The 11,208-nt window shown below is 47.6% G+C and overlaps 1 protein-coding gene across 1 annotated transcript in view; it reads left to right on the top strand.

Moving 5' to 3' along the window:
- LOC143001751 (neurotrypsin-like) overlaps positions 1–10,208 on the top strand; it is a 63,900-nt gene extending 53,692 nt beyond the window's left edge. The window contains exons 8-14 of the mRNA XM_076151510.1: positions 5,396–5,537; positions 5,627–5,847; positions 6,752–6,893; positions 7,084–7,362; positions 7,944–8,066; positions 8,155–8,423; positions 8,498–10,208. Coding sequence (XP_076007625.1) covers positions 5,396–5,537; positions 5,627–5,847; positions 6,752–6,893; positions 7,084–7,362; positions 7,944–8,066; positions 8,155–8,423; positions 8,498–9,156 — 1,835 coding nt within the window. The 3' untranslated portion in view covers positions 9,157–10,208. The remainder of the gene's footprint in view (positions 1–5,395; positions 5,538–5,626; positions 5,848–6,751; positions 6,894–7,083; positions 7,363–7,943; positions 8,067–8,154; positions 8,424–8,497) is intronic.
- Positions 10,209–11,208: the final 1,000 nt, after the last annotated feature.

The raw sequence follows: 11,208 nt of genomic DNA on the forward strand, positions 1-11,208 counted from the left end.
TGGACCCAGGGTACTGGGGTAAGCTGTTGCGCTAATTGCTGAAAGTATTGAGAGAAAGCAGCTTACATTTTTAAACATAACTAGCACCTGCGGAGATTACCATCTGGACTGACATATTCCATGGCTTGTCTGAGAAAGGAAGGTAATTCAGGGCTGTGCCACTCTGGCTCATGGTCACAAGTATAAGTCCTTTTCAGGTATGGGTGACCATGAGCCAGAGTGGCACGGCCCTGAGTTAAAAGCCTGGCTCAGACCCTTTCCATGGGAGACTGGATGGCATATACAGTGGTGTTGAGGGTAACATTGGTCTGACGATACGCTTGGAAAAACTTGTATTGTTCCACACAAACTCCAATGGTCAATAGGGTTGCTCTTACATGCAAGACACTAGCCTGTCTTGTTGTACCAGTACCCTTTCTGATCACTGTCAGAGTTCAATTTGGGCTTCTCAGTGATGATGCAGTTGCAGCATGCTGAGAAAATTGAAGCCTTAATCGTTTACCACATTGTGCCAATAGGTAGTACTACATAGCCATGCTGAGAACACCATCTGAACTGACATGGCAAATGGACTGTCTGAGACAGGATAGTCACTCAGGGCTGTGTCACTCTAGTTGATGGTCACTTAGATCTAAGAGTCTTTGTGCCTCTCCCCCCTCAGCAGCTAACGAGCGAGTCGTTTCAGTAACGCAGCTCAGCTGGTGTTCTCAACCGTGATGTGGTGGTCGTTGGTTTAATGCAGCCAGTAGTCTACCTTGCTGTAGTAGTGCACAGCAAGCCTGGATAGGCAGTAGATTCCAAAGAGTCTACTGCCTGCAAGGGCCTGCTCCAGTTGTGCCAGACACTCGAGCTTCTGATTAATGACATCATGTCTGGCACAAGTGCTGCTGCAGACCCTTGCAGGCAGTAGACTCTTCTGAGACTCTCAGAAGAGTAGACTCTTCAGTAGTCTACCTTGCTGTCGTTGTGCACAGCAAGCCGGAATAGGCAGTAGATTCCAAAGAGTCTACTGCCTGCAAGGGCCTGCTGCAGTTGTGCCAGACACTAGTGCTTCTGATGAATGACATCATGCCTGGCACAAGTGCTGCTGCAGACCCTTGAAGGCAGTAGACTCTTCTGAGACACTTTAGATTCTACTACCTACGATGACAAGTGGTCTGCACTACAACAGCAGACCACCAGTGCCACCAGAGCACTGCTGAGCTGAGTTGCTGTGCTGTGCCAGTCTGCCGTTGGGGAGGGGAGTGACACAAAGACTTTGAGGACTGTTCCCTGAATGGATTTATCTGTGTGACCATAAGTTAGAGTAGTTCTTCCCTGAGTGACCTGCCCATCTCAGAAGCTGACAGAGGTTGTATAGGGCATTTCCTGCCCTATGCTGCCATGTGCCGTGGCGGCTCAGCTGATGATCTCAGCAGGGCTGCGCGGTACAACAGGGTTTGCAGTTGGGGGCCATCTTTGTGAACACAGAGATGGCCCCCATAGCTATTGGGGACCCTCTGGGCTGACACCCAGTTGGATCGCATAGCTGTTGTTGGCTGGCTGGCTTAACACCCAGTTGTCACATATTCCATCAAAGTATGTAGTGGGTCATTGAGTCTTCAATAGTAATTATTTAACTTGTCTAGCAATCCGTGGCATTACGGCATTTAGCTGCATTACAGTAGTAATGATTCAGTGTATCAACAGCATTGACATGATGATGAGATTAAGAAGCAATTTGCCCTTGGATGTGTCAGCAAAATGGTTAGCTCACTGAACCAAACATTTTACTGACACATTGGCTACAAGAGCTAACAGGGTATCCAACAAGTCGTATACCCTAGTCAAGCCGCTGTAGCCAATAGCCCCGCTGAGAACAACAGCTGAGCTACCCTGGTCACATAGAGCATGTGATGCTCTACGCAACCCTTGGTATTGTTTGAGACAGGGTAGTCACTCAAGGAAGTGCCTCTCTGGCTCATGGTCACACAGATAAATACATTTCAGGGAACATGTCCTCAAAGTCTTTGAGTCACTCCCCTCCCCAACAGCAAACGAGCAGAGTGTCCGAGTTAGCAGCTCAGCAGTGCTCCTGTGGTTGTTGGTTCAATGCCGTCAGTAGTCTACCTTGCTGTAGTAGTGCACAGCAAGCCCTTGAAGGCAGTAGACTCCAAATAGTCTACTGCCTACAAGGGCCTGCTGCAGCTGTGCCAGACTCTCACAAAGTAATCAATCCGAAGCATGAGTGTCTGGCACAACTGCAGCAGGCCCCCGCAGGCAGTAGACTCTTTGGAATCTACTGCCTACAAGGACTTGATGTGCATTACTATAGCAAGGTAGACTACTGGCTGCAATAAACCAACAACCTCCACGTCACTGCTGAGAACATCAGCTGAGCTGCGTTACTGAAACGACCTGCTCGTTAACTGCTGAGGCGGGTACTTTTCGATCTAAGTAACCATCAGCCAGGGTGGCACGGCCCTGAGTGACTACCCTGTCTCAGACGGCCCATGTGCCATGTCAGCTCAGATGTCTTTCTGTCAGATGTTCTCAGCAGCGCTGCTAGGTACATTGGAGTGGCTTAAAGACCCTTGGTAGACATGGGCAATGTCTAAATGCAAGTCCACCTTACCTCTAGCTGAAAACTGCTTGATCCAGGCCACCTGGACAAGCTGTTGCGCCGAATTGCTGGACCCAGGGTACTGGGGTAAGCTGTTGCGCTAATTGCTGAAAGTATTGAGAGAAAGCAGCTTACATTTTTAAACATAACTAGCACCTGCGGAGATTACCATCTGGACTGACATATTCCATGGCTTGTCTGAGAAAGGAAGGTAATTCAGGGCTGTGCCACTCTGGCTCATGGTCACAAGTATAAGTCCTTTTCAGGTATGGGTGACCATGAGCCAGAGTGGCACGGCCCTGAGTTAAAAGCCTGGCTCAGACCCTTTCCATGGGAGACTGGATGGCATATACAGTGGTGTTGAGGGTAACATTGGTCTGACGATACGCTTGGAAAAACTTGTATTGTTCCACACAAACTCCAATGGTCAATAGGGTTGCTCTTACATGCAAAACGCTAGCCTGTCTTGTTGTACCAGTACCCTTTCTGATCACTGTCAGAGTTCGATTCGGGCTTCTCAGTGATGATGCAGTTGCAGCATGCTGAGAAAATTGAAGCCTTAATCGTTTACCACATTGTGCCAATAGGTAGTACTACATAGCCATGCTGAGAACACCATCTGAACTGACATGGCAAATGGACTGTCTGAGACAGGATAGTCACTCAGGGCTGTGTCACTCTAGTTGATGGTCACGTAGATCTAAAAGTCTTTCTGCCTCTCCCTCTTCAGCAGCTAACGAGCGAGTCGTTTCAGTAACGCAGCTCAGCTGGTGTTCTCAACCGTGATGTGGTGGTCGTTGGTTTAATGCAGCCAGTAGTCTACCTTGCTGTCGTAGTGCACAGCAAGCCTCGATAGGCAGTAGATTCCAAAGAGTCTACTGCCTGCAAGGGCCTGCTGCAGTTGTGCCAGACACTAGTGCTTCTGATGAATGACATCATGCCTGGCACAAGTGCTGCTGCAGACCCTTGAAGGCAGTAGACTCTTCTGAGACACTTTAGATTCTACTACCTACGATGACCTGCTGTGCACTACAACAGCAGACCACCAGTGCCACCAGAGCACCGCTGAGCTGAGTTGCTGTGCTGTGCCAGTCTGCCGTTGGGGAGGGGAGTGACACAAAGACTTTGAGGACTGTTCCCTGAATGGATTTATCTGTGTGACCATAAGTTAGAGTAGTTCTTCCCTGAGTGACCTGCCCATCTCAGAAGCCGACAGAGGTTGTATAGGGCATTTCCTGTCCTATGCTGCCATGAAGGGCCTGCTGCAGCTGCAGCTGTGCCAGACTCTCACAAAGTAATCAATCCGAAGCATGAGTGTCTGGCACAACTGCAGCAGGCCCCTGCAGGCAGTAGACTCTTTGGAATCTACTGCCTACAAGGACTTGATGTGCATTACTATAGCAAGGTAGACTACTGGCTGCAATAAACCAACAACCTCCACGTCACTGCTGAGAACATCAGCTGAGCTGCGTTACTGAAACGACCTGCTCGTTAACTGCTGAGGCGGGTACTTTTCGATCTAAGTAACCATCAGCCAGGGTGGCACGGCCCTGAGTTAAAAGCCTCCATCTTGGAGAACACCGAGATGGCCCCCATAGCTATTGGGGATCTTCTGGTCCGACACCCAGTTGGATCCCATAGCTATTGTGGGCTGGCTGCCTTAACACCCAGTTGCCACATATTCCATCAAAGCATGTAGTGGGTCATTAAGTCTTCAATAGTAATTATTCAACTTGTCTAGCAGTTAGTGGCATTATGGCATTTAGCTGCATTACAGTAGTAATGATTCAGTGTATCAACAGCATTGGCATTATCATGAGATTAAGAGGCAATTTCCCCTTGGATGTGTCAGCAAAATGGTTAGCTCACTGAACCAAACATTTTACTGACACATTGGCTACAAGAGCTAACAGGGTATCCAACAAGTCGTATACCCTAGTCAAGCCGCTGTAGCCAATAGCCCCGCTGAGAACAACAGCTGAGCTACCCTGGTCGCATAGAGCATGTGATGCTCTACGCAACCCTTGGCGTTGTTTGAGACAGGGTAGTCACTCAAGGCAGTGCCTCTCTGGCTCATGGTCACACAGATAAATACATTTCAGGGAACATGTCCTCAAAGTCTTTGAGTCACTCCCCTCCCCAACAGCAAACGAGCAGAGTGTCCGAGTTAGCAGCTCAGCAGTGCTCCTGTGGTTGTTGGTTCAATGCAGTCAGTAGTCTACCTTGCTGTAGTAATGCACAGCAGGCCCTTGAAGGCAGTAGACTCCAAATAGTCTACTGCCTACAAGGGCCTGCTGCAGCTGTGTCACACTTACATTTACAACTTAATTATAATCATTTGAATTGATTGTTAGTATTGTTTTTTGGTAAAAAAAATAAAAGGAACATCTTGAATCAGTTCAGTTACACCACAGTGTATATTAGTCACAATAAACATAACAATCAATTACATTAAAAGAAGAAACATAACATCAAGAACATGGAACAGGAAAGATGTGTGGAATTCTTCCAGACTCAATTTCTTGCATTACGTGGGCTTTAGGGTCGGCTGACTTCATTTTAAGGACATTATCTTACAAAAGCTGAAAGAGAGCAAAGTACTTCATTGTTGGGACTCCAGTTGAGCAAAGATGATCATTACAAATGAATAATTTATGTCAAAATAGCATGTTAATGTCTAAGGCATTACATGTAGAAAGTATAAAAGCCTGGTTGCATTACTGATTTGGCGCATGTTAACAGTTACAGTTTCGTAGGACGTCGCAATATGAAAGTGTTGTGTAAACGTTTCAGATGGAGTGGTGCGTCTAGTGGGGGGTGACAGTCCCTGGGAGGGTCGTGTCGAAGTGTTGCATAATGGCGACTGGGGCACAGTGTGTGACGACCACTGGACCCAGCAGCACGCACAGGTGGTCTGCAGACAGCTTGGCTACAGGTATGGAACACTCCTCCACACCTCCCCCGCCTCGGCACAGCAGGTCTTGACCTCACACACCACACTGCCGCTCTTCTCCACCTGTACAGGGGACACGCAGAGGTCGTGGCAGACGGAACATTCGGAGAGGGAGTCGGTCTGATCCTGCTCGACGACGTCCAGTGTGAAGGGTCCGAGACGTCCCTGCTGGACTGTCAACATGGGATCTGGGGGCGGACAGACTGCTCCCATAGCGAGGACGTCGGGGTGCTATGCAGGGGACGAGCCAGCCAAGAGACCAATGATGTGCCAGTTATTGCTCCTTCCACAGGTAAGACGGCGATCAGGTAACAAAGTGGACTTTCTGTAAGATGAATTGATTAAATAGACATTGACAACCGTAACCCGAACAAGATTAAAGTTTGTCTTATAAAATCTGACATCAAATGTGAACTTGAATTACAAGAAAATTCCTGATTCAATCAGCAGAGCTGTAAAATTATAACGCGAAACAATCAATGAAAAACTCATTTCACATCACTACAAGAGACACATGGGTGTGTAGGAGTGTGTAACAAGCGTCTGGCAATGACTGGTGTTGCATGACTGCCCTCTGCTGGAGATATAAGAGGAGTACAACTGGATTGTAAAGTCTCCACAAAAACTTTGACTCACCCAATTTCAGCAATTTTATCCTCAAAACTTTTGGTATCAGATGGACTTCAAAAAATTATTTTGGCCCATGAGGGGCCACTGAACATCATCTTCACACTCATTTCTATTGATACTTAATACAAGATGAAGATGATGATAGAAGCTCAGGTCCTATTAGATGAGAGGACTGAATAAAACCTTTGTTGCCTTCATGTGCTTTTGTGGAGCCGTATCATTAGGTCATTGTGTGAATAACAGTGTTTGTCTGATCCTGAGGGTTTAAATGCCACATGTTGACAGCAGGGAGAAAAAAGCGGTGTTTACTGTCTCACTAGCTCTGACCTCCTGCTGCTTGTGTCAACACACACGCATGCACACCAACACATACACACGCACACATACACAGACTGAGAATGAGAGTAGTGGCTCGATATGCAACGCTGGTACACGGATGACATTTACAGCAGTTGCTGGACATTTAATTCTCTGTCCGTGAATGTGCCGTGCAGACAGACACACACACACACACACACACACACACACATTAATATTGATAAGGAGGTCTGCATACCGTTCTTCAGGTCCGCTGCTGCGTCTCGTGGGTGGCAGCAGTCGGAAGGAGGGCCGAGTGGAGGTGTATCTCCATGGTGACTGGGGGAGCATCTGCGACTTGGGTTGGAATGACCTGAATGCAGCGGTGGTGTGCAGGCAGCTTGGACACAGGTTAGTGTTTATGTGTGTGCATGAAAGAAAGAAATACAGCAAAAGACAATTAAGCCTAAGGATGAGAGGAACATTTTTAGATCTTCCAACTGACATACTTTGTACTTTGCTTGACAAAAATCCACATGTAATTGGCATGACCTCATGATATTGACTCACACTTTCTCATTTCCATACCTCTTCTCTCCAGCGGTGGCGCTGTAGCAGCAGGTGGGTTCGGCCAGGGGAAGGGGCCCATCCACCTGGACCGGGTGAGGTGCACAGGGAAAGAGGAGTTCCTGGGCGAGTGTCCCACCTTGGGCCAGAGCCTGCAGGGCTGCAGGCGCAGGCAGGACGCCGGGGTGCAGTGTGACATCACCCCACAGGCCACACCCACACCGCCCAAACACCAAGAGCTCGGCTGTGGCCTGAGGAAGATAGTGGAGGACGGTGCTGAGAGGAAGAACCAAGGAGAGGAAAACATGCGGCGGTACAATTTCAGTTTGGTCACCACTCTGTATCAGTGTGCACGTTATATTAAAACAGCAGGGAACCATAGCAACAATACAACGCAACTCTTTCTGACTGATGATATAGATATGGGAGATCAATCTAAAGCTCCGTCCATGTCCAAATCATTAAGGAACTGAGAACATTGCATGAAACTATAAAACGTTACTGTAATTGTTTGATCTCTTCTTCTACTTGTGCACTTTTTCCATGAGGTCAGCACTTTCTCTCTCATCTGGGCCTCTTGGATGCGTATTGATCAGCAGTGTTTGGATCTTATTTTCGCCCGCTGAAAACAAATTGAATTTTGAATGAATACTGAAACTTGGCACGGCCGCGTCTCGCTAGATTGGATTCGTATAAATAATTGATCATCTGGCTGCTTGGGATCCCAGATTGATGGAACACAAGAGCGATGCAACCTAATGCTCACATTTGGAAGAATAAAAACTCTTGTTGATGTTTTTGTCTGATGTTTTGGAAAATCTTCCTCTTCTTTGACTTGTAAGCATTAGACATGTCATGCAGCACTCACAGATCTTGTACCTTTTCTCCCTTCAGGACCTCGTGGCCGTGGCAGGTGTCTGTCTGGCTTCAGTCTCAGGGAGAAGATGGCCCCCCTGTGTGTAGCGGCACCCTGATCAGTCCCTGCTGGGCCCTCACCTCTGCAAACTGCTTCAGCAGGTACGACGTCCCTCCCTCCCTCCTCTCCTTCCATCTGGTATCATCTCCTCCCTTCCCATCACCTCTCTCCTCTCTGCCCCTCCCGCAGGTTCGGCAGCGACCCGTCCAAATATGTGGTGCGTGTGGGAGCCTCGGGTAACACTCTGGTCCCGGAGCAGGTTGTGGTTCACAGGAAGTTCAAGGCTCAGACTGGCGGTCACAACCTGGCTTTGGTGAAACTACCCAGCGCCAAGGGTCACTGTTTAACCTTCGACCCTGACGCTAATGCGGCCTGCCTCCCTAATCCTGACACAACATCAGAGAGAAATATTCCATCGTCCTGTGTCGTCATGGTTACCACTGGTTGGAAAGGACCAGGTATGTTTTTTTCCTCTTCTTACTTCACTCCTTTACATCTGACACTTCACTCATCTTTCCGTCCTTTGTCCTAGATTCAGTGCTCGCATCCTGGGTGCCTCTGATGTCGTCATGGCAATGTAAGAAGCACTACGGCGACAGCTACTCCAGTCATGGCACATTGTGTGCCGGCAGTCCTCCAGACACCAGCCTTCTCTATGACGACAGTTGTCAGGGCAACACTGGAGGGGGGCTGGTGTGTCAGGGGCAGGCGGATCGATGGGCTGTTGCGGGGGTTGTTGCCGGGGGATACGGGTGCGCCGACCCCTCCTCTCCTGCTCTTTACACAAGAGTCAGCCGCTTCAGGAGCTGGATCGACGAGGTCATCAACACACACTCCGACAGGTTGAACACACACGTACGCAAGGAGCAAACACGTGCCGAGGAACGGAACACACACATTCAAGAGGAGGACCACACTCGCACATACACTCACGATGATCTGACACACGCTAATGATTTAAAACATGTTGACAATGACCTAACACACACACATAACGAGGTTAAGGATGAGTACACTAACATGCATGGCAAGCTCAGACACACACACGACCAGCACAGCGACGCAGAGACAAATGAAATCAGCGAGCTTAAACAGAAACACACTCATCATCCGCACACAAACACACACACTAAAAGCCCACATTCTCACAAAGCTGAGAGTGATGACGCAAACACACACGTTATGGTCTGATCGAGGCTAATCATCTGTGCCATGTGACCACCTGAGGAGGAGGGGGAGGAGGAGGAGGAGGAAGAGAAGGGAAGATTCTTCTGACTCGGCGCAAAACGTGTTCAGCTCGCTGCTCTCTGTGCTCATTTCAGCTCTGAACTCAGTGTTGTGAATGTGAAGTGTGTGAGTGCTGATTGTTGGGGCGACTTTAGCCGTGTGGGCAGACAGTCATGAGCTGCCAGTGTGACCGTGTGGGTGATCTGTGGTGCTTGTGTGTCATCGGGGAGGGACTTTAAGAGGCCATCAGAGCCTAAACGGTGACTGAAGGCTCGGCCCGAATCCGGCAGATACCGAGCGTCAAACTGCAAATCAAAAATCAAGCATGGCATGAATGACATAACAACGCCTGTGCAATATTACAGACACACTCACACACGTCTTTATACTAAAAATCATGAAAAGATGCGCATATGAAAGAATTCTGCCAATGGCTCAATCAATCAAAAGTCCCAAAAACATGAGATTACAATTCCTCCAAAAGTGTGTCAATCCATTTCTGATCTATGGATTCATTTCAGCTGATTGAGCCTTTAAGAGTCCAACCGTGACAGAGCGACCATCAGAACACCTGTATGATTATTAACCCCGGTTATGTTTGCATCCAGATGTGGCTGATGTTTGTCATTTAGACCCACGACTATGCTACGTAACGTTTAACTGTACAGGACAATTTCTCTCCTTCGGAAGCCATCAGAAGCCCAAACTCGGGGCCTCTTTTTCTACTGATTCCACCAAACGGCTGTAGGTAGATGGTAGACAGATAGAAGCGTAGATAGCTACTCCTCCTTCCTGGAAGATAGTTTAGATAGTTTGTGTCCTGCGTTCTAGACTGAAAGTAGATAATAGCTGAACTTTGCTGTGGTCTGTTCCGTTGTACAGATGTGTGATCTAACCAGTAGATGGCGATATTGTTCTACTTTTTCCCGAGGCGAGCAGGTCGATCACGAGGCTCTGGCGGTGGTTTTGATACTGTGGATCACTGGATGGACCTGTGCTCTCTCTCTCTCTCTCTCTCTCTCTCTCTCTCTCTCTGTGTAATTTGTGTGCCATTGTGTCGTGACGCATCTTGTAACCTGCAACTACCGTTTTCCAGACGTGGACCCGAGCGTTCCCTGTCTGTTATTATGTACATAAACTCAGTATTCCTCCTCAGACTGGATGTTTCCCCCCCCCCCCGTGCAAACCCTCATGTAAATATGCATAAGGCCGGACGGCGAGGGACAGTTGTAACCATGAGAAGCTGTGATGTGCGACTACTTTCCCTGTATTACACCCTTCAGTTCTGTGTAATGTGCCGAATCACGGTTGAGTATTAAAACATTTAGCTGTAGCTTAAGTGTTGCTGTGTCGTTGCTTGTGTCTCCTGTGGGCCTCTTTTGTTTAGTTTCACTGTTTTCTCAATGCAAATGCAAAATACTGCCAATTATTATCATTATTGCAACTACGAATAATACATAAACACTACATATTACTACTACTACATTTATTTTCAGTACTGTATGCATAAACCTGTTGCATCATTTGGATTCAATGTGTAGATGAAGTACAAACTGTGTGTTTATTGGAATCATTCAGAAGATACACAGTAGTTTTCAATTAGTAAAATAAAAATAAATAAATAATTGAGGTTTAATGTGTTGGGGTTGTGTGTTAACCCTTACCCCCCCCCCCCCCCAAACATAAATAGTAATAAATAATGTGTTATTTTCCACACTCTTAACACTATTAATTGGACTTTTACTGGAGTATCTACTCAAATGAATTTATAATGACAAAGAACATATATAAACGATTGCTTACAAAGCCTTTCTTGCTTCCAAATGAATGAAAGCTCAGGCGGCTTAAGCCGCCGCTGTCGGTGAGCCCACATGAGCCCGTTAATCTGCCCCTCTGCTCAGGCTGCTTCTCCTCTCAACAAAAGGGGGATCAGAGCGCCGTGTTGCAGAGGATTCACTGCTATTGAGTCAAAACAGCGAAATATGTTCAAAGTCTCTTACAGTATAATGACTTTGT

The sequence above is a fragment of the Genypterus blacodes genome, unplaced genomic scaffold, assembly GCF_046128005.1.
Source record: "Genypterus blacodes isolate CSIRO-AG114 ecotype Tasmania unplaced genomic scaffold, CSIRO-AGI_Gbla_v1 ptg000055l_1, whole genome shotgun sequence".
Lineage (NCBI taxonomy): Eukaryota > Metazoa > Chordata > Actinopteri > Ophidiiformes > Ophidiidae > Genypterus > Genypterus blacodes.